The 27779-nt window shown below is 56.2% G+C and overlaps 1 protein-coding gene and 1 pseudogene across 14 annotated transcripts; both read left to right on the top strand.

The window, feature by feature from the left end:
* The first annotated feature begins 1603 nt into the window (after positions 1-1603).
* On the top strand, positions 1604-4493 carry LOC123479202 (latexin pseudogene; annotated as a pseudogene).
* Positions 4494-7595: 3102 nt separating this feature from the next.
* Positions 7596-23831, top strand: IMPDH1 (inosine monophosphate dehydrogenase 1). Of its 14 annotated transcripts, none has more exons than XM_053926694.2 (16): positions 7596-7813; positions 12201-12299; positions 14624-14672; positions 16362-16553; positions 16701-16775; positions 17065-17271; positions 17407-17494; positions 18263-18462; positions 19064-19154; positions 19402-19497; positions 20831-20974; positions 21078-21222; positions 21542-21685; positions 21816-21899; positions 22443-22459; positions 23093-23831. In XM_053926694.2, the coding sequence occupies exons 1-16, from the start codon at positions 7644-7646 to the stop codon at positions 23191-23193; spliced, it is 1902 nt and encodes a 633-aa protein (XP_053782669.1). In that variant the 5' UTR covers positions 7596-7643; the 3' UTR covers positions 23194-23831. The 14 variants fall into 14 exon arrangements, with proteins under 14 accessions (XP_053782669.1, XP_053782668.1, XP_053782672.1 ...); XM_053926693.2 differs by having other exon boundaries at positions 12198-12299; XM_053926696.2 differs by having other exon boundaries at positions 7599-7813; positions 16452-16553.
* The last annotated feature ends 3948 nt before the right edge of the window (positions 23832-27779 follow it).

Below are 27779 nucleotides of genomic sequence, written 5' to 3'. Positions count from 1 at the left end.
ATGAGTTCTTGCCTCTGAGGAGCCTGTGGGCAACACCTGGTATTCCAACTCAGCGCTTTCCCCGAATCCCAGGCCCCACATCATCCCCTCTGGCCTGAAACCCCATCCCACTCTTTCTCCTGCCCTTCACTCTCTTTTCCACCCCTTTCTGACCCTGCTCCTGCACACGGCCCCTGGATACTTCCCAGGGCCTGGCCCCTCCCTCCTCAGGTGCACAGCCTTTGCCCCCCTTAACCTGGCCCCTCAGAGTGTCTGAGAGGGGAACTCCCGGTTGTCCCTTTCACTCCACCCATTTCACCTGCTCTGGCCACACCGTGCCACCTGTCCCAGGCCCCTCCTTGTCCTGTTCTCCTGTGCTTGTGGCTTCTTAGCTCACGGTGATGGTGCTGGAGCTGCTTTATGTGGCTGTTTATGCTTACCAGCCACTTCTCTTCCCCAGCTCGTCTGTTAACTGGTGCTCCACGTCAGCTGTGTGCTTGTGTGCTCGGACACGTGATTCCTTTTTCTACCGACTTCTCTCTCTACTTCTTGCTTGAGAAGTCTCTGTGTGTGTGTGTGTGTGTCTAGGTTTCTGGAGGGTGTCTTTTCAAGTCAAGAGTCAGAGTAGGCCAGCTGGATTCAGGGCAGAAGGGAGCTTTTGTTTGGGTGATGTTCCAATTATTCCATTAGGCTCCTGGGGGCAGAGAGCAGGACGAGGTGGGGCCCGAGTGGACTACGGTGGGGAAAGCCCAGGGCTCCGACAATAGGAGGGCTGGCTGCTAGCCCCGGCTCAGGGACCACCTGAAGCTTTCTGTGCTTTGGTCTGCTCACATGTCACATGGAGATACCACAAGACGCTTGCTTGCCTGACCCAACCCACGGACTGTGGAGTGGACATAATGCTCTGTTGAGGGTGGCCTGTCCACTGTCCCAGAACGTCCTGGCCCAGTCACTCCACTCTGCACTTTTGCTTGTGCTACGTTCCCTCCTGGCAGTGTCCCCACTAGGTCCCTCCCTTCCTAAATCTTAACCCCACCCATTCTTTCTCCTCCCCGAAACCTTCCCCGATCACTCTGGCTGTCAGCAGTTGGTCTCTTCTGTCAACTCCCGTAGCTCTCAGAGTTAGCATTACCCGGCTGCACGGAGCTGCTCTATTTCAGGGCTTCTCCACCAAAGCAGGAGATATTCCGAGCTGCGCAGTCCTTTGTTGTGAGGGGCTATCCTGCGCATTTAGGACGTCCAGCGGTATTACTGGCCTCTACCCACTAGAGGTCAGCAGTACCCCTCCAGTTGTGCGGATCAAAAATGCCTCCAGACATGCTAAGTGGACCCCGGGGAGGGGTGTGGGGAGCAAAATTGCCCCAGCTGAGAACCATTACCTTTTTCACTATTTGGCTTTTAATATTCCGTTGTCCCGGCTGGATTCTTTTGTGTGCCCTGACGCGCCCGACACTGTTACACGTGTCACGCGCCCCACGACTCTCTGTTGAACAGATCTGCGGATGCGTTTCAAATGTTACAAGTACCAGCAGAAGCTATTATTATAACTAACTTTAGGCCTCTGTTACACTTTTACAGGGTGGAGATAATTCACATCTGTCCCTAAAGGTCCGCCTGCTCTATTCCTACAGTCAGATCTCAGGAACAATTCATCGTTAGCATGGAATTTTGCTTTATCCACTGCAGAAATTTTGTTACAACAGGCACTTGTACCGTCCAGTTAAGCTTGAGTGGACCCAGGCTCTCCCAGCTGCCGCTCACCAAGGATGGAAATCCCACCGACCCACTACCCAGCCCCGGGGCGCCCCCGGTGGTGGAGAGCCTCGTTAGCTCTCAGCAGGGGCCCCTACAAGGTGTTTCTGGTCAGACAGTCCAACCAGCCAGCACCGAGGATCTTCCAGGAGGAGGACACAAGCATTGCCTCAAGTTTTCTGCGGAAGGAATTGTCCAAAGACAAGGGACCGTGAACTGCATGGCTGAAGTACTGTGCCCGCCCATGGGACAAGATTCTGCACCAGAAGCCACCTGCACGTTTGAGGGAAAAATTGGAAAGAACCCGGAGGAAGAAGATAACACATTTTATCAAAAACTCAAGTCCATGAAGGAACCACTAGAAGCACAAAATATTCCAGGCAGCCTTGGAAATGTGTCTCCAGAAATGAAGCCAGTTTGACCTTTAGCCTGGGTTGCCTGTGGTTATATGGTATGGCAGAATTCTACTGAAAACATGTGGTATAAAATGGTAAAAATTCAAACAGTCAAGCAAATGCAAAGAAATGATGGTTTCTTGGGGTTTCACCACACCATTCTACTCCATGACTTTGCATCTCGGGAGATTACGCCTTGGCAAATGCAAGTTCTCTGGCGTCCACTACATGGTCCGAAAGTAAATCGTAATAGCCGCCTGCCAAAGGAAGCACAGCTGCAGTAACCGAGGACCCTATTGTCCCTCTTCACTGACATCTAGCGGAAGCAGCCAAACAAACCCCAAAACGTCACTTTGTGTAGGTGTCCTGATTACAGCACAGAACTGCACAGCCTCGACAATAAAGAGCGCCATGATGTAAAAGTGTCTCTGTAACGGCAGTGGTGCTGTGTGCAGACCCCATAATAAAAAGCTTCAACTCCAGTCTCAAAAAAAAAGAAAGAAATTTTGTTACAGTAAATGCAGCAAAAGAGACTGCTAAAGGAACATTTTTTTTTTGAATTTTATCTTTATTGTATTTTTTTCCCGTTACCATTTAATCCCCTTATCCATTCCTGCCCCTAGCAATACCACATTGTCCATGTCCAAGGCTAAAGGAACATTTACAATGCTTTTGGTACCTATCCTAGACTTGTCCCAATTCAACCCTGAATATCTGACTGCAGGCTTAGAGAAAGCTGAGAGCTGGGGTTCTGACCCACTATATTAAACCATGGCTCACAGGTCCGGGAGTTTCTAAAGCCCTGTGTGCCAGAAGAACAATCCCAAGACAGATCCCCATTAGAAAAAAAGAAGGGAAACGATACCAAGGGCAGCGCCTGGGTGAGGACAGGCGAAGAGACCTAACGCAGGTGCTGAAGGTCCGAGGATGGAAAATATTTGTTAGTTTTTGTAGATACCTTTTCAGGACGGGTAGAGGCCTATCCTGCTGGAACTGAGAAATCCTCGGAGGTAATGAAAACCCTACTGAAAGAAATAATTCTTTGCTTTGGTCTACCCAGAAACATCCAGAGCAATAATGGACCTGCTTTCATTTCAGAAATTACATGGAAGGTTCGTAAATTTTTAGGAATTAAGTGGAGACTCCACACGGTACAATGACCTCAGACTTCTGGGAAGGTAGAGAAGATGAATCACACACGGAAGAAAAATGTAGCCAGACTGTGTCAAGAAACGCATCTCCATTGGGATCAAGTTTTACCTATTGCCCTGCTCAGGATAAGGGTGGCGCCTCAAAAATGGGGTTCAATTGAGTCCCTTTGAAATTGTGTGCAGGCGACCTTTTCTGGCTATGATTGGAGTGGGAGATATGTATGGAGGCTGGGAAGTGAAGGTAAAGAACTATGTACAACATTTAAGTCAGACCTCAGCTGTGATTAAGACCTTGCTGTACTGGAGATCTCTCCCCTACAGGTTTGCTACATTTTCTTGAGCCTGGAGATAAGGTGGTACTCAAGACTTGGAAGACACGCCCTGACCAGTGTGGCTCAGGGGGTCAGGTGTCTCCCCACAAACTGAAAGGTCACTGGTTTGATTCCTGGTCAGGGTACATGCCTGGGTTGCAAGCCAGGGCCCTGGTCAGGGGTGTGTGAGAGGCAACTGGTTGATGTTTTTTCCCCTCTCTTTCTCTTCTTTCCCCTCATTCTAAAAATAAATAAATAAAATCTTGCCAAAGAAAGAAAAGGCTTGAAGATAGGATCCCCAGAAAGCGAACCAGAAGAAAAGAGGACTGGAACCTATGTTGAACAAATTTTAATTTCTTGTCTTGTAGGCATTTGTTTTCACTTGCTAAGGTCATTGGGGACCTATGGTAACTCTGAAGGACAGGGAAATGTTTTCTTTAAAAAAGACAAAAAACGCTAACGTGGCCCCTGCTGGAAAATGTGCAACCATTGTCACCTGCACTAAAAACTGTTTTAGATGAGCTGCAACACCACCGCTAATGTATCTTATACCGTTAGTCACATCGAGTTGCTTGCAGGGTGGTTTCTATCATGTGGAAGGACTGTTTCTTCAACAGCAAAATGATTTTTAAATAATTTATCTGCTTTTGTGTTGTTTTAATTTGTATTCCTTTAATTAAACTAAGCTTAGAGAAAGAATGTAATTGAAAACTAATGGAATGATAGCGGAACTTGAGTTAGAGCTGTCAGCTTTAGTCATAGTTGATAGGTTTACGTGATGAAGACACGTGGAAAGCTGGGATTCCAGGGACTGGAATGCATGACGTATGTGACTCCTGAGCCTTTATGTTCCAGGGAGGGAACATCTGTGACGCAGAAAAAAATTGTTGACCAACAGATAAAGAAGTACCAGGAAAATTGCCTCTGGAATGCAACTCTTATCCTATTAACCATTTTTCCAAATGCTTTACTTACCCTTTCTTCTCCTTATAAAAAGGTCGGCTGGAGATGAGGTGTTAAGACAGATTTTAGGGCACACAACCCATGGTCTTCTCAGATCGCTGTCGTCTGAGTAAAGTGCCCATAAAGATTCAGTCTCTGTCTCTGCTTATTAGCTCTGGTCGTGACAGGCAGCACAAAGCCAACTTTCCAGTTTCAGCTTTGCTTTAGTTCTGGCTTCTTCAAAGAGTTCCTCGGGATCCTGCTTCCTCAGTCTCTGCACCACTGACATTTGGGGCTGGGTGACTCTTTGTTGTGAAGGGCTGTCCTGTGCCCTGGAGGACATTTCGTGGCATTTTTGGCCTCTACCCACTAGGTACCAGTAATATGCCCCCGCTTAGTCATGACCATCAAAAATGTCCCCAGACACTGACAAATGTCCCGGTGAGAACCACTGCTCTAGACATCACTACAGGTCCAATCTTCCTGTGACATGCGAAGGCCAGCCCTCGGGTTATCCCATTGAAATGTGATTGTTTTAATGAATAGTTTGCTAGCAAATCTCATTTGTAGTCAACGAGCGCTGGAGAAAAGACAGAACCAGTCCATGGTGAGTGAGCTTCAGGTCTCGACAGGGCCTCGGGCTCACTCATTCTGTGTCGTTTATTTATCATATTCTTTCTCCTTCCAGGGGCCTTTGATGTGGAGCCTGACTCATTTCTTTCTCAGAACAATTGGCCATGTTTTGTGTGTTACCCATAAGTCCAGGCTGTATGTAGGGGTGTCCCCCGCATCAGAGCCCTCCTCATCTTGTCTTCTGAATGCTGGTTCGTCTCTCTGCCCCAGTGGACTTCCAGGCCCATGACAGCAGAGATAATGACCATCTTGTTCACTATTGGACTCAGCATCTGGGTGGGATGTGGGAGGTACCCAATAAGGATTTGCTGAATGACTATGCAATAGAAATTATAATATATTGCATTGGCTGTGAGTCGAAATGCAGAATTTAGCTACAGCTTACTGCGTTCACAGTAATCATTACTTCTGTTTGTTAAGAGCCTAGTACAAGCCAGGCGCTTTATGTGTTACCTTGCTAATGGGAAAACAACCTTATGAGATAGATATTACTAATCTCATTTGAAAGATGAGGAAACTGAGGCTCAGAGAGAGTTCATGATTTAGGTGATTATGTAGTAAGAAGCCCAGATCTGGAGGTAGGCTCACGTAATTGCCAGTCCTAGTCCTCTCTGATAGGTTCTAGAGCACTCTTGTTCAGTCCACACCTGTGTGTTGGCTCTTTTGTGCATAGAATGAGTGGTTCATGAATAGGGGCCAGAAAAGTGACTTTACCACTCTGTACAACGTAGATCTGCCCACCTTTGCCTCTTTGAGAGATCTGCAGGGACATGGAAATAATCTCGTTACACAAAACTGTCTTAGTCCATTTGGGCTGCTGTAGCAAAAATACCACAGACTGGGTGACCTCAACAGCATTTACTTCTCACACTCCCGAGGCTAGGACGCCTGTGATGAAGGCACTGGCAGATTCAGTGTCTGGTCTGAGCTCACTTCTTGGTTCACAGAATTGTGGTTGCACGACAGGAGGGGCGAGGCAGCTCCCGAGGGTCTCCTTTCTAAGGGCACCCATCCCATTCCGGAGGGCTCCATTTTCACACCCGGAGTACCTCCCAAAGGTTCCACCTCCAAATACCAACACGCAGGGCACTGGGTTTGAACATATGAATTGCAAAGGAACACAAGCATTCAGCTGATAGCAAAAACCTTGTCTAGAATGGGATTAACAGTGACGAGGTTTCTAGGGGCCCAGCGTCGGAGAAACTGCTTTAATTTGCAATCTGGGGAGTGGATGTGTACATGCATAAGAACAGGTACCAGGCAGGATAAAATTTAAGAGCTTACCATCGTACAAGTTCAATGTCCTTTGTGAAATAGTTGCTGATCCGCATCTCTGCTTTTTTGAAATGCTCCCTCAATCATCCAGTGTGGACCATTTGCTTCCTCAGATTCTCAGTTTTTTAAAAAGTATATGATGTAAAATTGTTAACTCTATTTTATCCACTGTCTTCTGAAAGAAATTGTCTGACTTACTTCCGTTTGCCACCTTTGCTAGGTGATCAATCACCAGTCGACAATGATTAACAACGATATAATAGGAAAAGGCGTGCTTTCCCGTCAGTCGGTGGCCAAGTTCGAGCCCCTGTGCGCCCCGCCCCACTCCCTGGTGGTGGGGAACCTCGAATGAGGGCAGGCAAGGCCCTGTCCTTAAGGAGTCTGTAGCCTTACCTCTTTCTGCCTCAGGGAGTGTGGCAGGTAAGAACGGAGCAAAATCTACTTTCCTCCTGTTTAAGGATGTCTGGTGGTGTTGTGTGTGTGTGTGTGTTTAAGATTTTATTTTTAGAGAGAGGGGAAGGATCTGAGAAAGAGAGGGAAAGAAACATCGACTGGACGCCCCAACCTGGGACCAGGCAGCAACCCAGGCATTTGCATCAACCGAGAATCGAACCTGAGACCTTTTGCTTTGCGGGCTACACCCAAGCAACTGAGCCACACTGGCCAGGGCTAAGGATGTGTGTTGAACAGGCAAAGGGGGCAGAGGCAAAGGGAAGTGAGTGGTCCCTGCCCATCTTGCCTTGACCAGGGAGGCCTGTGGCTAGCTGGTAGGAGGCGCTTCAAAGTAGCAAGCTTACGTTTCTAACAGGCAGAGGGACCCGCACAAAACACGAAGAAAACCCCGGGCTCTGGAGACACGTTGCCCTCCTTTCCTTTTCTGGTTCTCCTCAGAAGGGACCAGCAGAACCTGGAAGGCCTGGAAGGCGGGGAAGGGGCAGGGGTCCTCTCACTGATTCCTGTTTGGGAGAGACCCTCTGAGCCGGTACAGCCGTGCGGAGGGCCCGGGAGGAGCGCCGGCCGGGGCGGAGTCCAGAGGACTCGGGATCCTCCCTCCCCGGAGCGGCCCCGCCCTCGGCTCTCGGGCCCGGTCTCGGGTGCACAGGCCCTGCCGAGGAGGCGCGCTCACGCCCCAGAGGGGGCGGGGGGAGCCTCGGGGGGAGCCTTGGGAGGAGAGGCTTCCACCCGCTGCGAACCGTGGGCTCTGCATGGAGGGGCTGCTCGCCCTGCCCGCTGGGTTGGGGCCACTCCCGCAGCTGCTGCCGGGAGGCGGGGCCGCCGCCGTTCCGGAGCCTGGAACGCGGCAACACCCGAGACACGCGACGGTGGCGCAGCGGTGCAGCGCCCGCCCGCTCCAGGCCGGCTGCGAGCCCCAGAGGTGACGCCCAGGGCAGAGCGCGCGGGGCGCGTCAGGGGCGGGTGCGGCGGCTCGGGACCCCCGCCGCGCTGCGGGGAGGGGAGGGGCAGACCCCGCTACCCTTGCCCTCTGACCAGCTCTACCTCTAACTTCCTGAAACCGGGCCCAGAAGCCGCGCACCCGGCTTTGCCTGGGGCGTGCAGGCGGGCACTGTGCAAAGAGTTCGGTGCTGCTTTGCACCGGGGAGCAAATCGGAAAAACTCTTCCTAGAATCCTACCCCTGGATCAGACCTCGACTACACACCGGACGAAACCTGGCCCAAGTGGCTTTAACAACAGAGGTTCAAAAGGTGCTTGTTGGAGTCCCTGTCCAACTTTGCTTACTCCTTCTTAGCTGTTTCCTCCTAGAAGTATCTTCAGAGCCTTTTTACTGGCAGGTGTTAGGTGTCCAGATGGACGGCCTCCTCAGAGCCGGGTGAGGATACAGTCCCCTCCTCACCATTCACTGAGGTCTGATAAGGCTGCCAGCGCAGCTCACTTCACCGTCTCTCTTTAAGCTTCAGGACCCTCTCCTCTCCTTAGTCTGCCTGGGTGTGTAACGGTCATTGGAGGAAGAGTGGGCGTGTTGAGCTGGGTGCCAGGGGGGGGGGGGGAGTGCTGGCTGAAAAGGAGACAGTGGGTAATCTCTAGATTGTATCACAGCTTGAAATGCAATCCCACTGTCCTTCCGGTCCAGAGGATTTGGACTTCTTTCTCTGCTCCATCTGTTAGTGCTCAGCAGCCTGGGGAGGTGACCTGGAAGCTGGGTTTGCTGCAGGTGGGGGGGGGGGGGGGCGGTGCGTGGGGGGGGGCGGTGCGTGGGGGGGGGTGTCTGGTGGAATTAGCCCTGCAGCTCTGCCCAGGGGCTGATTTATTATGTAAGAACTTTTAAGGGCTTAAGGGACTGCTGAGGGAAGCCTGGCTGCTCTTGCCTCTGTAGGCTGCCTCTTTAGAACTGATTCAGATTTGGGCAACCTTATCCTTCCTCCCATCCTAGAAACCCAGCTAGTAGGGCTCAGGGTCCAGGGAGATAGGGAGAGGCCACAGGAGGTGAGGGAGTGGGCTGGAGCACCTGGAGCCTGATGGAGGTGGTGCCTTGGCTACAGCAGATATTATAGAAGTATCATTTCAGAATTGTTTCAGAATTCAGACCCAGCCCACATAGGAGCATCCCTTCTCTGCACCCAGCGGCCATCCCCACCTTACACCAGGCTCCACATAGCCTGTGTAAAACCTGAGCCCCAGGCAGGTGGTATAATGAGATTCAAAACCTGCTGGCTAGACCTCCATCTGCTGTCACTGGCTTAGAGCTGTGGCACCCTTAGAGCTGTGGAAGATGGCAGGGTTCCATGAGAAGTCCTGGGTTTGAGGTCGGAATTATTGCTCTCCGGCATGTGCTTGGGCAGCCCTGTCCCCTGTTCCAGCTCAACAATGCCAATGTTGTTATTGCCATCCCCTCTGCCACCTCCCCACCCCCAAAACTCCCCCAATCCTCCTCTTAAACATGTTTTGAAATCTTGTCCATCCAAACAGCCCAGATCAGATAAAGACCTCTGGGCTTCCCGCATGGACCTTGGTGCCCAGCTAGGACACCAGTCCCCTGCTACCCTGAGGAAGGGGCTGGAAGGGGCTTAGGCTGGCTCTCCTGTCCTGTTTCCCTCACAGCTGCTAGGTGGGGAGTCTCAAGGGACCAACAGCCCTTCCTTGGGCTGAGGAGGCCCTCTGGTTGCCTGGGTGTCTCCTCCCCATGGAGGAAGTAGCTAGGGAAGATCAGGAAGAGGGAGGAGGAAAGGGGGGAAGGGGGGGCAGAGTGGATTAACAGTCTCTGGAAAAGGACAGCCTAACCCAGGGCTGAGCCCAGCAGCTTAAGAATAATGAGGAACCTTGACATAGGTCAAAGCTGAAGGGAGTGTGGGGCAGCAGGAGAAGGGGACTAGGGCTGTGAGGTCTGTTGTCACCAGGAAGACCTTGCCCACAACTCAGCCTAGCAGCCTCCTCCCCTGGGTCTGAGTTCTAGGCTTGGGCACATGTCACTAGAGATGGCAGGACCCAGCTGCTGTCCTGGACTGCAGCTCTGGTGGAACCCTGAATGGTACCCTAGCCGTTTCTGACCCAGAGCAAGTTCCTTAGAGACCCAGGGAGACCTCATGGACAGCCTGTGCTCTGTGCCTACAATGCCTTTACCCAGAGTAACTCTCTGGCCAGGGTCCTTTCTCTGGCTGGTCTCACTACTCTGCCTCCAGGTGACCAGTTAGAGGTCCTAGAGCTGGTCCCCTCAGGATAACTTTCGTCCCGCATGTGGCGCATGCCCTCTACCTGGGTCTATAAGAGCTGAGGAATCAGAAGGGTTCCCCAGGCATCCATGGCCAGCTAGCCTCCGCAGAGAACCACAGCAGGCCGGCTCTCTTTCTGCCAATGCCAGAGGGCCTTCAGAGGCCCCCAGCAGGCCTCCTTGGGGCTCCACTCACTGGTGGGGACGGTGTGTGCTGTTGCCGGCTCCTAGCAAGAGGGAAGAGGACACTGCGGAAATCTGTGAACTACTCCAGCACTCCCGGCCTCATGGGCCTCATCACCTTGGCTCTGTGGGAAGCCTCCTGCCCCCTCTGCATGCAGCTGGAACAATCTGTGTTTCCCTGGTGGGGGGGGGGTGTCACTGGGGGAGGCTGGGCATCCCGGAGAGCCTCCCCCTGGGCCTGGCTGCCACCACACTGCTGAGAGGTAAACAAACCCAGCCTCCCAGGGCTGGGGTGGAAGAGAGGGAGCACCACAGACAGCCACCTTGCCAGGGAGAGGACTGTGTCCCTGCCCAGCCTTTCCCTCACCTTGACAAGAAGTGAGTGTGGGGACCACAGGAGGAGGAGGAGGGAGGGAGGAACAGGAGAGCTTGGGTGGGGGATCTACTCTCTAGCTTTGGTAGCATTAGCAGTTCTGGTCACCTAAGAGCACAGGTGGCAAACACAGGGCCCACGGGCGAATCCGGCCCTCTACCTTGTTTTATCTGGCCTGCACCTTGTTTCTGCCTGGCAGCGGCCAGTTCTCACTTAACTGTTAAGGAGTTGAAATTACATTCAGCCCTTAGAAGGCAACTACGAGGCTGATGTGGCCCCTGGTGAAAATGAGTTTGACAACCTTGCCTAAGAGAAAAGGGTCTGTCCCCTGCCACCCACCTCCTCCCATGTGGATCAATTTGCTGTCTAATCTTCCTGCCCCCTCGTAGGAGTCTGAGTCTTGCTGGGTCCACAGGACCACCAGACTTCTGCTTTGGCTACTTCTCAAAACTTCTCTAGGCTTTGTCCTAATTTGTGTGCATACTTACCTGCCTAGGTCAGGCCTGTGAGCCGCCTCCTTTTCCCACCACACTAGTCCCCCACAAAACACGTTTCTCCCTCTGGTATTCATACCACTTTCTGAGCTGGGGACAGGGATGTCAGACTGAAGAACTGGGCAAGAGTCAGAGGCAGTACCCCCCACCTCCTTGCTTTCTGAACTGTGTATTTTGCATCTGTAAAGTGGGGATACCTAATAATTGGCAATTGGCAATTAGATTATAGAATGAATGTGATCATTTATGAAAAACGCCTTGTAAGCTGCAGAGGACTTTCAAGGCCACCCTAAGGTCAGGGAGTGTCACTGTTAAGAATGTCCTCCCTCTAGCAATGATGTCAGGTTGGTGGAGGGCAGGCCGGCTACACTGCAGAGAGTGTGCAACCTCAAACTCCTGTGTGAGGGGCAGCTGTTGGCCCAGGCAGTTCCTCAGGGCTTCGGACTTCTGATCAGAGTCTGGGCCTTAGTCTGGCGGAAACGCAAACCTTGTTAGAGGTACCCCTGGGGGTGGGGAATAGGGCCAGGGGAGACTCAAGTTGGTGGAAGTCGGGTGGACTGGGGTGGCCCAAGCAGGAGGCAAGCCTGGGGATGCGCTGCAAAGGCCTAGGAGGCGGGACCAGGAGCGCGGAGGGGGCGTGTCCCGCCCTGGCTCAGCCCCCACCCCCACTGGACTCCTATCGCTCTTCCTCAGCCCTGGCCCACAGGGCCACTGTGCCACTGCAGGTGGCTCAAAGTGCGCGCGCGCCGGGCGGCCTCGGGCCGGGCTCTTCTGGGCCCTTTGTGCGGCGCACGGTGGAGGCGGCGGACTCCCAGGGGAGGGACTGGAGGAGAGGGCGGTGCCCAGGGCCCGCTCGGCCGCTGCCGCAGCCCCCGCCCCCGGCCCGCCCGGCCCTAGTCGCCCGCGGCCGCAGCGTGGCCGCGGCGTCAGCAGCAGCAGCAGCGCAGCAGTGGCTCAGCAGCAGCAGCAGCAGCGGCAGCGGCAGCGGCAGCGGCAGCGGGGCGGCCCGCGCGGATGTTTATGTCGCGCCGCGGTGTCTCTCAGCAGCATGGCGGATTACCTGATCAGCGGAGGCACGGGCTATGTGCCCGAGGATGGGCTCACTGCGCAGCAGCTCTTCGCCAACGCCGACGGTCTCACCTACAAGTAAGCGCAGGGGCCTTGGCCCCACTTGGGTGCGCGAACCAGCGCGGCGATCCCCCGACTCCGGCCCTGCACATGCACCGCTCCCCCTTCGGTGACAGCCGCGTTCCCGGGCCGGATACGGGCCCCTTGGGCGGGGAGGGGGAGCCGGGAGGGCTGGGCAGGGGAAGGAAGGCCACGCGTGCAGAGTGCAGACGGACGTGGCACAGCGATAGCGCGGCCCTAGGTGCCATGCCCCGTTTCTGGCTGGATTCGGTCCCCTCCCCCTCTCATGGGCATCTTGGCCCCACAGAGGGGCCTTGGGGCGCGTGGGAACACGAGATGTGGGAGTTATGGAGACTTTTACCAGACCTTGGTCCAGGACATCCTCTGTCTCTCTCACTCGCAGTGTCTCGAGGAGGGCAGGGTGGGACTGGGGCCCAGCTACGACAGCTGCTTGGGTGTAGCTCCCAGGAGAGACCCCATGGACGGTTGGGATGGTTCCTTTTTTCCACTGCCCAGTCTTCTTTCCGCTTGGCCCCTGCCGGTCCACAGATTAGCACTACTGCCCCCACGGGCATGAGTATTCTGTGACTGCCATCCCCAAGCCCACCCCACAGGGAAATTTGGAGGAGATGAAGACCTATCTATCTATTTGCCTCTGGCTTAGTTTGCTTTTCCACGGGCCCTGGGCCAGTTGTCCTGCCGGCTGCAGGCCTGGCTCTAGCTCTCCTCCTGGCTGCAGGACTGTGCCCATGCCAGGAAGGAGCATTGGAACCCGGGACTGGGGTGGAGTGGGGATGCTGGCCAGCCAAGAGCACTCGCCTCCCTGTCTCCTGCCAGTCCCCGCCCTTGCTTGTGAGCACTCCTGCTGGGCAGGCAGTTTCCCTAGACACCAAGATACCGGGTCACTCCTGAGGAGCATCTCCTCTGGCGTGCCAGTAGCTGGGGTGCGGGCCAGGTGAGGGGTGTATATGATACCTAGAAAATGCTGAGGGGCCCAGACTCTTGCATTTCTTCTCTGGCCTCTAAGTGAGCCACACAGCTTCTTCGCTGTACAGAAAGAAGGGCTCCCATGGGGCAGGGGCAGGTAGGAATTTTTTCTTTGGTAGTCTTTGATGAGGGGGGAGAGAGTTATCTCTTTGATGTGTTTTTTCACTGGAGTCTGCCAAGGAAACTCCCTGAGGAAATTTCTAGGAGTTGCTCTTGGCCCTGGGGCAGGTTAAAGACCCTGCCACTCCCATTCACCCTGTTGCTTTTCCTTCCTGTGCTGGGGTGCCTGCTGCTTTGCTTAGTCAGGTTGGGAGCATTCCTGAAATGTGGAGCATTTGCTTCACAATGTGTCTGCCAAGGCCCTGTGATTTCAGGTGTATTATGCCCAGGGCAGCCCCTGGGGCTGTGGCACCGTGCTTCTCCACACCTGTGCAGGCCTCAGCCTCTTCTGGAGCTTGCCGTGACCACGGCCCACTCTTTGGCTGGGGCCCCAGAGTTCTGGCCCTAACCATAAGGCCCCTTCCTCTCCTTTCCCACCTCAGGCCATGTCTGTCGGTGGCTCCATCCCAACGGGGCAGGCACTTACCGATGCCTGCTCTGCCAGAACATGCCCTGCGCTGGCGCGGCCTGTGCGAACTGTGCTGCCCTGACCCTCGGCTGCGTGCGTCTTCTCCTGTGCGGAGTTCCTGTCATGCTGCACTTCTAAATTGTTCTCACGTTCATTCCGTGTTCACTTATTATCCCTCCCTATCAAGAGTGAGAAGTTTTGCCCTGGCTGGTGTGGCTCAGTGGGTTGGGCATCATCCCACAAGCCAAAGGGTCACCAGTTCGATTCCCCGTCGAGAGACACACGCCTGCATTGTGGGCCAGGTCCCCCAGTTGGGGGCGTACCAGAGACAACTGATCAATGTTCCTCTTGCACATTGATGTTTCTCTCCCTCCCTTTCCCTCTCTTTATAAATAAAAAATAAATAAATAAGTAAAATCTTTTTAAAAAGATTGAGAAGTTTTCAAGGGCAGGCACTGTATCTGCCATGAGTGGCATTGTGGGAACTTCTGTGTTCCTTGAGGAACTCTAAGCCCTGGAGGCAGTGGACACCTTGGGCAAACTGCCTTGGTGGTGCTCCGGGCCCATAGGCCTTCCTTTGGCTGTAGCTCTCTGAGCTGGAGTCAGCAAGATGTTAGCGGGGGGAGCAGAACGGTGCTTCAGCCCTAAATGGGCATCGGGGCTCAGAGGGTCCCTGTCTCTGCCCCTCTCCCCAACCCCCTGCTACCTCCCATGGCATGGCAGGCCCTGCCCCTTTCTGGTACCCCTTCTCACCCAGTAACACTCACTTTTCTTTCTCTCTTCTTAGCGACTTCCTGATTCTCCCAGGATTCATAGACTTCATAGCTGATGAGGTGGTGAGTACCTCCTCTGCCGATCAGGAGGAGAGGGGCTGTGCATGGGATGGCAGAGGCTGATTTTTTGCTCGGGGAGGGGGTGGGGGATGTGGGAGAGACTTTTCTTGGGAATGTGGTGGATGTATCCTTTATCGTTGCCAGAGAAGCTGGCACAGTGCAATAAATTATGCTTAATGGGGCGGAGGCAGCTGCGGGGACTCAGGGGTATCCTGAGAGGTGGGCCTGGCCTAGGGCCAGGGGGTTCTCTTTCACTGACAGTGCCAGCTATGAGGTTCAGAAGGTGCTGGGAGGGGGTGGGCATGCACATGGCTGCCTTATTACCATAGACCAGAAGGACTGCATTTTGCCTAAAATGCTGAGTAAGGCCATGATAGAAGTCAGTAAAATTATGGAGACTTTGAACGAGGGGGACAGATTTGTTCATGGATCCAAATATATAAGAACTGGCAAGAGGGATGCACAAGTTAGATTTTCGACAATTCCAAGGAAACACAGTGCCTTGCTCGCTGGAGGGGCTCCGCTGTAAGCCACGTGAAGGAACAGTGCCCTTTATGTAATTAACCTATGACAAACTCACAGAATCCAGGGGGTAGTGCTCACGGGCGTAACTCATTTCACAGCAGTTTAGAGCGTGTGATGAGTTCATACGCTCTAAAAACATCGTTCCTCTTGTCACTGTTATCACTGATGTCCGCGTAGGTCTGGTTCTCACGAAAGGGCAGAGGGCCTGCGTGTGCCCGGGGTCACTGACACGCTGGAGAAGTGTAATCCAGCCTGTGCAACCAGTGCTGACCCAAACAGATTTTTAAAGGGAAATTTGGGCTGTTCTTGGTATTTGCCTTATGAGAGCAACCAGGAAGCCTTCTTGGCTCAGCTGTTCAGCTTAACAAAGGCTACCAAGCACCCTGGCTTTGTGCCAGACCCTGGGCAGGGCGCTAGGAAAAGAGAGATAGAAAAGATCCCTCCTGGCCATCGACGGGGTCCTGTCGTGCAGCCTCTGAATGGAAGGCTGTGCTCTTCTGTGGTGTGATGGGCGGGGGGCAGGGTGGAGGAGGAGTTTTCTAGCCTGGGGGTTCAGGGTTCTGCACCAGGGTCTGTGGATGGACTTCAGGAGCTTGTGAATCTCCAAAAATTATATACCGAAGTCTGTGTCTGAGCGTTCTGGGGTCTGGGATCCAGAGCTGTTGGCCTGGGTGGCAGGATGTGGCCCGACCTCCCATTCATAAGCAGATGTCTCCCGATTGTATACTTGTGGCCTTGACCTTTCCTTGAACCGCAGTGCCTTAGTCAGCTACTCTCCTGGACGCCCGAAGACTCCTTCTCCTGCCTCCTGCTCCCAGGCATCGGCATTTCCCGCTTGGACCCGCCTCTCTCCCTTCCCTCTACTCCACTAGCCTTTGTCTTTCTGAAACACACCGCAGGAAGACAGACTCCGAGACTGATTTCACAAACAGCTCCCACAGACTTTGATTGGCTTTTACTTGTCCTGTCCCAAGAAAGAGGCTTCCTCAGCCACCACATTCCTCTTCCAATGAGCACTTTGCCTTCTTGCTTTTCTTTGGAGCCTTCATCCCGACTGAAATCATTTCGTACATGTGTCTCGTGCTTGTCTTCTACTTCCAAGTAGAATTGAAACTCTGGGAGAGGTAGCAGGGGCCTCATCCACTGTGTTCACTGCTATATTCCCAGGCCTGTCCTGGCGCCAGGTGCACGCAGGAGCTCGGTGAACGTTCACCGAGCGAACGGCAAAGCTCACATAGACCGTGCCTTCACCCTCAGGACCTGACTTCAGCTCTGACTCGGAAGATCACGCTGAAGACGCCGCTGATCTCCTCCCCCATGGACACTGTGACAGAGGCTGACATGGCCATCGCTATGGCTGTGAGTAGAGCGCCTGGGTGGGGATCCCAGGGTTGAGGGGACTGAGGAGGGTGGGCTGGTATCAGAACGAATGGGAATCAGAGGTGGGGTTTGCAGAGTGGGGAGAGCGGTGCCCCTGGCTCTGACCCTGCTTCCCCTCCACCCCAGCTGATGGGCGGTATTGGTTTCATTCACCACAACTGCACTCCGGAGTTCCAGGCCAATGAAGTGCGGAAGGTCAAGGCAAGTACCAGACCCATCCCCAGAAAGGAGATGCCACCTGGCGGCCCCCCAACTCACAGACCCCCTCAGCCTCTCTTGCCAGCCCTGCAGGCTGGTACATTCCCTAGCTGATTGCTGTGGGGTCTTGTCTGCCCTTCTCCACATGGGGGCCCAGGGCCCAGCCCTCATTTCCCACAGGTCCCTCACCCCTTTGAGGAACTGCCAGGGCCCCCTCTGCCCATCTATGACCAGGCTGTCCACCACCTCCAGCTATCTCCCAGCCTTTTCCTCCCTCTGTCTCTGCCCACAGAAATTTGAACAGGGCTTTATCACGGACCCCGTGGTGCTGAGCCCCTCGCACACCGTGGGCGACGTGCTGGAAGCCAAGATCCGGCATGGCTTCTCTGGCATCCCCATCACGGAGACAGGCACCATGGGTAGCAAGCTGGTGGGCATCGTCACCTCCCGAGACATTGACTTTCTTGCAGAGAAGGACCACACCACCCTCCTCAGTGAGGTACCTGTAGGGCAGGGAAAGCGTGGCTGGGGCAGAGAGAGGACCCCAAGGTGTCTGTGACCAGGGACCAGAGGGAGGTCTGGCTCCCTTCTCTCTCACCTGCCAACCTGCAGGCAAATGTTCCTGGCCCCACAGGTGATGACAACGCGGAATGAGTTGGTGGTGGCTCCGGCAGGTGTGACGTTGAAAGAGGCAAATGAGATCCTGCAGCGCAGTAAGAGAGGTACCAGGAAGTAGGCAGAAAACCCAAACCCCTCAGCCTGGCTCCCTGTACTCCAGTCCCCCAGTTCCTTGACAGCCTTGCGGGTTGTCCCAGCAACCCGACTGGGCCTTGGGGAAGGTTTGAGTAATGCCAGGCTGGAGTGTGATTCCTGAGGTCCTTTTCTTGGCTTAGGAAAGCCTGCCCCTTATTCAGCATCTTCACAGTACGCCTCCCCAGACACTGGTCCTGTGAAATGTCCATCACGAGAAAAGGCCTCTTACAAGTCTGAAAAACGCCCTTGTCTACATTCCCCATCTTGCGTGAAGAATTGTCCTGCAGTTGAATGTACTTGACAATATTCTTTCGGTCCCTGTGGGAGACACTGGGACACGCTCCCCTGGCTCCTACTGGAATGTTCTCTGGGGTTGGAATTGTACAGGGCACGTGCTCCTCCCTGCAGGACGGCCTCACACTTGTGCCCTGGCTGGTTGCTTTCAACCACAGTGGCCCGTGGCCCAGCAGGTGAGAGGCTGCCGTTGCTCAGGGGTTGCCCACACCAGCCTGGCCAGGCTGCAGGGTGGGAAGAGCTCCAGGAGACCACTGTCTGCAAGGTTTCTTTGCTCCCTATTCCTTCAGAAGAGGTCCAGGTCCGGAGGAGCGCTTGCTGGGTGGGTGCTGCCACCTTGTGGCTGATTTGGGTACTCCAGCAGAATCTCTGGCGTGGGCCACCCTCTTACCCCTCAGCCCCCAGAGGCTGTTCCTTCATCTCACCTCTGCATTACCCCTCAGGGAAGCTGCCCATTGTCAACGATCGAGACGAGCTAGTGGCCATCATTGCCCGCACCGACCTGAAGAAGAACCGGGACTACCCCCTAGCCTCTAAGGATTCCCACAAGCAACTCCTGTGTGGGGCGGCTGTGGGCACACGGGAGGATGACAAATACCGCCTGGACCTGCTCACCCAGGCGGGCACCGATGTCATCGTGCTGGTATGGGCACTGCCCTGGAGCTGGAGGGGTTCAGTGGAGTAGAGGCCTCAGAAGACCCAGGTTTGCCTCTAGTTAAGCCTGGAGTCAGAATTAGGAGAGTCAGTGGTACTCTGGCGGCTCCGGCCAACTGTGGGCCCTCTGAGGGCCTCTGGGCTGCTCCCAAGTTGACCCTAATGGTTATAGCTCACATTCATGGAGAACCTCCCACTTGCCAGGCCCTGCACGAAGACCTTTTTGTCTCATTTAGTCCTCCCAGCAGCCCCCTGGGGTCCAATTACCACGCCCCTTGTCAGATGAAGAAAAGGAGGCTGGCGAGGTTAAGCCCTTGCCTGCGGCCTGTCTGTCAGCGGAGTGGAAGGGCCCCTCTGCTCTGCGTCCCTCCGTGCACTAATGGTGCTTAGCCTTTTGGGGAAGTGGGCTCTTTTGAGAATCAGCTGAGAGCTGTCAAATGCCTTCCCAGGGGAAGAACAAAAAGAGCATTCTCACAACACTTTTTATGCGATTTCAGGAGTTTGTCCACTCAAGACACTCAAGAGTCCCCTCCCCCAGGGTGGACCCTCAGCCGTCATAGCTTAAGCTGTCCTGTCCCCCCTCCTCTCAGGACTCATCCCAAGGGAACTCTGCGTATCAGATCGCCATGGTCCACTATATCAAGCAGAAGTACCCCCACCTTCAGGTGGTTGGGGGGAATGGTGAGTGTGGAGCACCCTCTCCCCGCTGGCCCTCGCCCACTCACTGTGTAACTTCCTGTGCTTCAGCATCCCAGGGTGGTGGCACCACTTCTACAGGGGAGGCAGGGGGATGAATGAATGGGCTTTGGTCACTGTAGGTCAGGGAGGGAGGGCAGACTGGGGTCCCAGGGAGCCCCGGGGCGGGGTGGGGTGGGGGCATCCTCTCCTCACACTGTTCCTCTTTCTCTGGCTCTCCCTCCCGCCCCAGTGGTGACAGCAGCTCAGGCCAAGAATCTGATCGACGCTGGTGTGGACGGGCTGCGTGTGGGCATGGGCTGCGGCTCCATCTGCATCACCCAAGAAGGTGGGTGTTGGTAGGAGAGTGACTGCTACTTGGAACACCCCACCGGCCCTCCACAGGCCCCGGGGCCTCACTCTTGTCCCATGGATGCACGCTGGGTGCTTGCTCTGCCAGGCCGCTTCCTGGGATGGTGGGTTCAAGGGTGACCCGGCCTCAGACTCTACCTATCTGGCCCACTCACTTAGGAGGAACACGGGTAAGACGAAGTTGTTGAGGGATTTAGGTGTGCACCAGCCTGCTTTGCAGATTCTGGTCACAGAGGCCCAAGCTAGAGGCCCAAGGCTAGTGTGACTACTTCTCTGAGGGGCTTGTTGGAAGCCTGCTCAGGGTTTGGATCAGCTCTGTGACAAGGCAGATACTTAAGACAGGGAGACAGAATGTCCTTGAATGCTAAGGTTATATACCTTATCACCTTGTGGTGATTGGGAGGGAGGGGTTCCACTAGTCACCAAGCCTTTTTGCAGGAAAGATTCCTGGACATGGAGAGAGGGAGAGTGGGATACTGACATGCATCCCCATGTCGTTGAGGGGTGCTCCCTGCAGCCTGGTGCCTGACTGGTGGGTCCCTGTTTGGCCTGTGGGAATGGTTCTGGCCCCTCTAGTGAAGGCCATTTGCCCAGAACCCTGGGTGACCCATTTGGGCTTCTCTGCCCGAAACATCTCCCTTTCTGGTCTTCAAAGCCTCGTCTGCCCTTCACTGTAGCGACCACTGTGGTGAGACGCAGGCCTTCTGCTCAGTCACTTAAATGCTAATTGGGGTACCTGCTGTGTGTCAGGCCCGGTTCTGAACCTTGGGATGCAAGAGGGACAGAACGAAAGACCCCTCTGGAGAAGGCCTCTGCCCTGCTTTGTCTGGCCTCGCACCCGTCCCTGGATAAGTGCTGGTTCCTTAGAATTCCCACTTAAAACCTCACACTTAAGGACCCTGGACAAGGAAACTTAAACAAATGCAAGCTGATAAAAGCCAGAGGAGAACAGGGATACCTAGCAACAGGCTTCGCAAATGAAAGCCTCAAAGGGGAGCTTGTATATGGGGAGAGGGGAGGCCAGGGCCACCGGGCCTGAGTGCGCCTGTGTGGAGGGGGCACTGCCCTGCAGGCCAGGACAGACCCCTTCCCCATCAGAACTCCCCATAACATTGTCATGAGTGGGGTGGTCTGGGTCCCTGGGATGCCAACCACCCTAGTGTTTTTTGCTGCCCCCTATCTTGTGCCTAAGAAACATCATCCAGCCCTGTCCCTTTTCCTCCCCGTGGAAGAAGGGCGCAAGGAGGAAGGGACCTGCCCGTGGCCCCTCTGTTGCTGTTGACATCTCTGTCCTGTGTCCCATCCCACAGTGATGGCCTGTGGTCGGCCTCAGGGCACTGCCGTGTATAAGGTGGCCGAGTACGCCCGGCGCTTTGGGGTGCCGGTCATAGCTGATGGGGGCATCCAGACTGTAGGGCATGTGGTCAAGGCCCTAGCCCTTGGAGCATCCACAGGTGAGGGGGTCCGCCGGGGACTGAGCAGGCCGATGGGGGGCTGGAGGGGCAGTAGGAGGGCTATGGGCTAGAGGCACTGACCCCGCCCCTCCCTCCACTGCAGTGATGATGGGCTCCCTGCTCGCTGCGACCACCGAGGCGCCCGGTGAGTACTTCTTCTCCGATGGGGTGAGGCTCAAGAAGTACCGGGGCATGGGCTCCTTGGATGCCATGGAGAAGAGCAGCAGCAGCCAGAAGCGATACTTCAGGTGCCCTGCCCCTGAGCCCTGGCCCCAGACAGATCAGCCCACAGCCCTTCAAAGGTCCATACATGCCTTTGACTTCCCAAAATGGCACCAAATCTCCATATTATCTTTCTGGAAACTGAGTCACAGGGTACAAGCGGCAGACCTGGGTCTGTACCCGGGCCTCCTGACTCAGAATCCTTGTGTTTTCATGCTTTAGCCCAGGGGGTGGATGCTTTGGGGGTCCTTCTGGGTGGTACCCCCTCTGATGGTACCCCTGAGAGGTGAGGTGGGGTCCCCCGAGCCATGGCTGCCTGGCTCAATCTCCCCGCCCTCCATGCAGTGAGGGGGATAAGGTGAAGATCGCACAGGGTGTCTCAGGCTCCGTCCAGGACAAAGGCTCCATTCACAAGTTCCTGCCCTACCTCATCGCGGGGATCCAGCATGGCTGCCAGGATATCGGTGCCCGGAGCCTGTCTGTCCTGCGGTGAGTGCTGTGACCAGGGGGGCAGCAGGTGGGGGGCACCTGGGAGGCTCCTGGCTCCCTTGTTCTCATTTCCGCCTCTCTCTCCCCTCTGCCCTTGGTGCCCTGATCCACTCCGTCGCCGTGCCTGCAGGTCCAGAATGTACTCAGGGGAGCTCAAGTTTGAGAAGAGGACCATGTCGGCTCAGATCGAGGGTGGCGTCCACGGCCTGCACTCGTAAGTGTGGTGGCCCCTTTGCCCCAGCTGGCTGGCAGTGGGTTGGGCAGGTGGGGCTGTGGTTCGGGGACCCCATGGGCCATCTGCACCAGAGATGGATGCTGCTGCAGGATGTTCCCATCACCCTCTCCTACAGGGCCCAGCCTGCCCTTGAACCCTGCCCTTTACCCCTAGGCAGGCAGGCCCCTCCCTTCCACTCAGGCATCTCCCCTGAGCAGGGCATGGGAGATGCCCTCCTAGGCTTCTTGGCCCCTCCTAGGCTCCCTGCCCCTTGCTTGCTTAGAAGCTTGGTGGCTGGTGGCAGGAGCTGGCAGTGTTGGGTTCTTGCTGGTGGCGGCCCCAGGCAGGCAGGTATCAGCAGGAGGCATGACCCCTCCAGCAGGGAGAAGGGCAGAGAGACAGATGCCAGGGCCAGCACAGGGCGACCATGGGTGGGGGCAGTGCTGGTAGCAGGCATGTGGCCCCGCCTGGTAGAGAGGGCCTGTCCCCCGAGGCATAGGCGGGCATCTAACCTGTGTCTCTTTCTGCCCCATCCTCCCATAGATATACCTTTCTGCCGTGTAAGTAACTGCGCTGCCCGGGCCAAGCGTAGAGTAGAGCAGGGGCACTTTGGGTGGGGGACTGGGCTGGGGCAGGGGGAGGGGCACTGCATTGGGGGTGACACTGGGGTGTAATCGTGGGACATGGACCCTAGGACTAGCCCCGTGGTGGGGGCAGCCAGCAGTGGCCCCTCCTCTGGTAGATACATCCCCTTCTGGAGTACAGAGACATGTCCCTGACCATGGGCCGAGGCTGCCCTGTCTTGGACTGGACCCGGTGACCACGAGGGGCCTAGGCCACGGTGTGTGCAGGGGTGGGGTGGAGGCTTGGGCAGCAGAGGTTCAGCTTTGTCTGAGCTTGCTCTGTGAGGATGGGCCATGCCTTCCTGCACGGTCTCTCCACCCCAGTACTGAGGACAGTCCACTCAGCTGCGGCTGTGGCCAGAAGGAACGTGGCTGTCTCAGGACATGGGGAGGACAGAGGCACAGGGCCTGCTGTCTCCTCCCTCTACCCCCCATGGCTGCGCTTCTGCAGTTCACTGCCTCTCCTGCATCCACGGGTCCCTGGCACCTCTGGGTCTGGGTGGGAGGATCTGGGAAGGGAGCAGGGTCCACATGCCCACTTTCAGTTCCCTTCTTGCCTTGTCCCCACAGTTACGAGAAGCGGCTGTACTGAGGACGGTGGTGGAGGCCGAGGTGGTGGAGGGGGTGTGCCCCAGGGCCCCCCTTTAGGCACAGCCTCCCTCCCTAACTGAGGAGTCCACAGATTTGCACTACCGGTTCCCCAGCTCCTTTCAGAGGAGCAAGGAGGGGAGGCCCCGAGGGTCCGTGGCCTCTCGCTGGGCATCCCCCACGGAGTCGGGACTGCTCCTGGGGCCTGGCTGCCCTGGGAGCCTCCGGGTTCTCCCTTCTTCAGTCCCACTGAGCCCACCAACCGGGGCTCCCAGGCCATGTGCCTGCCTCAGGTCTTTCTCGCTGCAGCCTGCTCCGTCCAGCTCCCTCCCTAGGGCAGGTGGCCCCTCCTGGCTTCTCCTGTAGGGTACCTCCCTCCCCACCCCTACCCCAGAAATGGTGCTCTCCTGGCCCTGCCTCTGGCCTCTTCCTGGGCTGCTGCCCCCTCAGCCATGGGGCACTTTTGGGCTCCTTACCTAGGCCAGAGGGAGGTCTCTGCCCCCTTCCCCTGGCCCTAGGCTATCTGCTCCTCAGGCCACTCCCCCGTTCCCTGCCCTGGGGAGGAGGCAGCCAGTCATTCCTGACTTACCACCATCCCCAGGTGTACCATGCCTGCCCTCTCCTCTCAGCTGCAGTCGAAGGCTTTAACTTTGCACACTTTGGGTCACAGTTCCGTCATTGTATATTAAATAATCTGAATAAATCAAGTGGTTGCAACTCCTCTGCCATCCCGTTTTTGTCCCTTGTCCACTGGGCAGCTGGGCCCCGTCCTGGTGGGGAGCTGGAGCCCAGAGCCCCATCAGAGTTGGGCCGTGGCAGGGTAGGGGGAAGGCCCAGCCCCCCCCAGAAGGTGATGAGGGCATTTTGGTACTCCCCACGCTACTGGTACAGGTGGGCCACATGGCAGGAGGTCTCCCAGACCTGTTGCCGGCGGGCCAGCAGCTTGTGCAGGCAGGCAATGCTGGAGAGGGGTCATCGAGGCTGTGGAACACAGGCATTGGGGGCCTCACCTCGGCTTCCAGAAAGTACTCAGCTCCGCCTTGTAATGGTGAACGGTCCAGCCCAGCACAGGTGGGATTAGAGCATGCCTGTGGCCTTGACTGCCAGGCCTAAGGCCTCAGTCTCGTCCCCTGAGACACCTCTGTGGGTACCAGTCAGCGGGAGTGAGTTCCCACTGTTCCTGTGCAGCTCAGAACCCACCTCCAGGTGGGGCGGCCCTAACACATGGGCTGCTGAACGTCCCTGGAGTTGGGGGTCCTGGGACTTCCACATTGTCTTCCTCTGCCTCTGTTGTTATAGTTGGGCAGTGGTCACGTGGCTGCTCCACCAAGGTACAGACACCACTTGGGGCAGAAGCAAGGAAGACTGCCCGGGGTGCTGTTGGGAATGTGCAGAGGGTGCAGACGGCCCTTGTTCATAGTGAGGAGCTGGACACATTCCCATGGCTGCGGAGGGGGGCGGGGGCTGCTGCTGTGCACACTTGGTCTGCTTGTCAGTACCGCCCCCCACCAGAAAGATCCCCTTGGTCCGGGGCCAGCCTTTCACTGTGGTACTTTCCAGCTTGGTGGCGTCATCAGGGGTGAGAAGGAAAGAGCCGGAGGGCAGGACTGTTGGGTGGGTTCAGATCTGGTTCCAAAACTTCTCCAGGAGTGGTGGCAAAGTAGCAGATCACTGAGTCCCAGCAGGCCTGGTGCCCCGGAGTCTGTGGCCTCCGTGAGCTCCTGGAGTACAATGTGACCCAGCTGGGCGGGAGGAGGGTGCCCGGAGACCAGGGGATGGTAAAGATGAGGGGGTTGGATCAAGTGAGGCCATGCTTCATGGTTTGCCTTGTACACACGGTTCACCAGAACCATCCAGGAAGTAGCTGGACCAACCACTGAGGTGGGAAAGACCTGAGGGCTTTTAGAGAAATGCCATGTCTCTCTGCATCAAGGGTGTGAGTGGTTCAAAGGGAGAGGTTTCCTTCTGAACGAGACCTGCTTGGCCCATTAGAGCCAGCCGGCAGGATGGTTCACCTTGTACCAGGACCCTCTGGTAACTCAAGGGATGTTAGCGTTGGCTTGGCCCTTCCAGAGGAAGTTGAAACATAGTGATTCTCAGACCTCAGTGCGTGTCAGATTTGCCTGGAACCCAGAGGCCCGGGCTCACTGAAGTAGGATGGGGTCTGGGCCCCTGGACTCCCCCTCAGCCTCAGGTGATCCTGATACACACCAAAGCTTGGGAATCGCTTTTAGAGGAGCTTCGTGCATCCACCTCCATGACTGCTGAGACTCTTCGCAAGGCACACGCCCTACCGCACGGCTCACTGGAGGGATTATGTGAGGACGTATGAAAGCTCATAGGTGCTCAGTGAACACGTCCTGTTTGGCCTCCCCTTCCCCAGAGAATGGATGCCAGGCTGGGCCCAGACAACACGCTCGCTCTGGGTTGTCCATTCAGCCACAGTGGTGGAGGTCCAGGTGGGACAAAGTGTAGGAAGGCCACATCGGGTGGACATTCAGAGGCAGTCCAGAGCCACATTTGGGACCAAGATCATGGACTGCAGGATCAGCAGGACGTGTCCACCTGGAGTTCAGCCTGGTTCGTGTGGCCCACGTGCCCTCTTACCCTCCCCCAGCACACTCCCCCAGCCCCTAGCAGCTCAGCCTGCCCACCACTGGGCTGTTGAAGATGTGGCCCCATAGGTGTTGGACCATGCCTAGGTCTGGCTCCTGAGCAACAGCATCTGCGCTAAAGTGTAGCCACCCAGGGAGTGGGGCGTTCAGCAGCAGCAGGCACTGGCCAGGGCCCCAGGCCCAGGCACTGCCAGCGCCCATCAGCCTGCCCCAGAAGTGGCTCAGCTCACTCTCGGTGCCGGCTCTCCATGCCAGCGCATCAGAGTCTCCGGCCAGGTACCACTGCAGGTACTGGGCTTGCAGGAGCAGGAGGAGCAGTGGCTGGGGCCCAGAGGACCCTGGGAGGCTGGGCTCGCAGTACAGGTGGGTGGAGTGGGAGAGGGCCGTGGCTGTCACACTCTGGAGGACAGATGTAGGAAAAGCAGTGGATGGCCTTCCACAATAGACCCAATTTTTCCTTCCACATCCCCAGGCCGAGAACAGGGGCTCTCAGCACAACCAGGCAGCTCAGGAGGCACTGGACTAGCCCTCTGAGGACACTTTCAGCTTCTCCTTCCACCCTCACCCTGAGCTTTTTGTCGCTTGAGGATTCCTCCTGCCTGTAAGGGCCAGCCTCTCTGGGTCCCCTCCTGTTTCACATACAGGCTCCCCTTATTAGGGGGCTGGGGGGCCAGTTCTGTCCACCTTGCCCTACCCCACCTCCAGCAGCCCTTCTGCCTTTAGCTGAGGAGACTTTGTAGGCAGGCTACCCTCTGGTCAGAGGGTAGCGCCAGGGTCAAAGCACACAGCTCTCTGGAACCTCTCTCAGGCTCCAACCCCACAACCCTGCTCCTCCCGCCCTCTGGCTTCTGGACAGGGCCCGGCACCTGCAGGATGTGGGAGTTACCTCCACCAGGCTCCTTTACCTTCCAGCTCAGCTGAGGAGGGAGACCCTTTGGAGACCCTCAGGAGCCTTTGGTACCTGGCCTCCACTCTACTCCTCTTAAACCCATTGGATACGACAGCCTCTAGGTACCTGGCTCCCAAGTCAGCTGTGCCTCCAGCCCAGCAAGAGTCAGGGGAGGTAACACCGCACAGTGCAGTCAGCCTGAGACAGATAGAGGCCAGCCTTCCCCTCTCTGTGTGCCTCAGTTTCTCTGCCTGTGATCCTAACAGAGGGAAGAGGAGCAACGCCCACCGCCCTGTCCCAGGCATCCCTCCCAACAGCTTCCTGTCTTTTGACCCCTGGCAGCAGCTGCTCCGCTTCACCCTTCCCCTTTCAGGGCTGGCTGAGCTCTGAGTGCACCAGCCTGCGTCCCAGAGGAGGTCGGTCTCCCACGTCACAGCGGCCTTCTGCTTCTCCCCAGCGCTCCCTTTGAGGCGGGATGATCTGACAAGCTGTCAAAGGGGGTGGGAAGGTGCTCCCCAGGGAAGAAAAGGGAGGTCAGGAGTAGGGACACCACGGAGCAGAGCTGCTGGGAGGCAGGAGGGAACCAGCAGGGTGTGTGGACCTCGCTGAGACCCCGCACGTCACTCCCACCCCCAACTTTAACCTCTTCCCGCCCACCGCTCCCTCCCTGTGCAAAGCGGGCTGGTGGGGAACACAATGTGTGTCTGCATTGCGGACTCGACTTCGGGAAGTCGGTCCAGGGAAAGGGACTTCCCTCAGACCCCGCGAGTCCAGCTCCTCTGTCCTCAGTCCTTCTGTGAGGAAGAACGTAGCTCCCACCCCTCCCTGTGGTCTGTGGTGCTTCCAATTCCTTTCCCTGCCTCTGGTCTCTGGCAATATCTAGGGACGAAAAGGAGGAAGGATCTTTTATGATGGAGATGTTGCGGGGAGAACAGGAGCTGGGGCAGAGGGTGCTCCCAGCTCCCAGGCGCGGACTCCCAGGTCTGGGTGCTGTAGGAGCAGTGTGGCACTGGATCCAGCAGGTGGCGCCAGGACCCAGCGACCTGTGGGACCCCAGGGAATGGGAGTGGGGCAGTTTCCTAGGCAACAGACAGCCTTTCTAAGAGCCCTGCCCTTGGCAACCATTCCCTGGTTGCCCACTTCCAGAGTAAAATATGGCTTCTGA

Source organism: Desmodus rotundus, chromosome 6 (assembly GCF_022682495.2).
Source record: "Desmodus rotundus isolate HL8 chromosome 6, HLdesRot8A.1, whole genome shotgun sequence".
NCBI lineage: Eukaryota > Metazoa > Chordata > Mammalia > Chiroptera > Phyllostomidae > Desmodus > Desmodus rotundus.
This window is presented reverse-complemented; position numbering and strand designations above follow the sequence as displayed.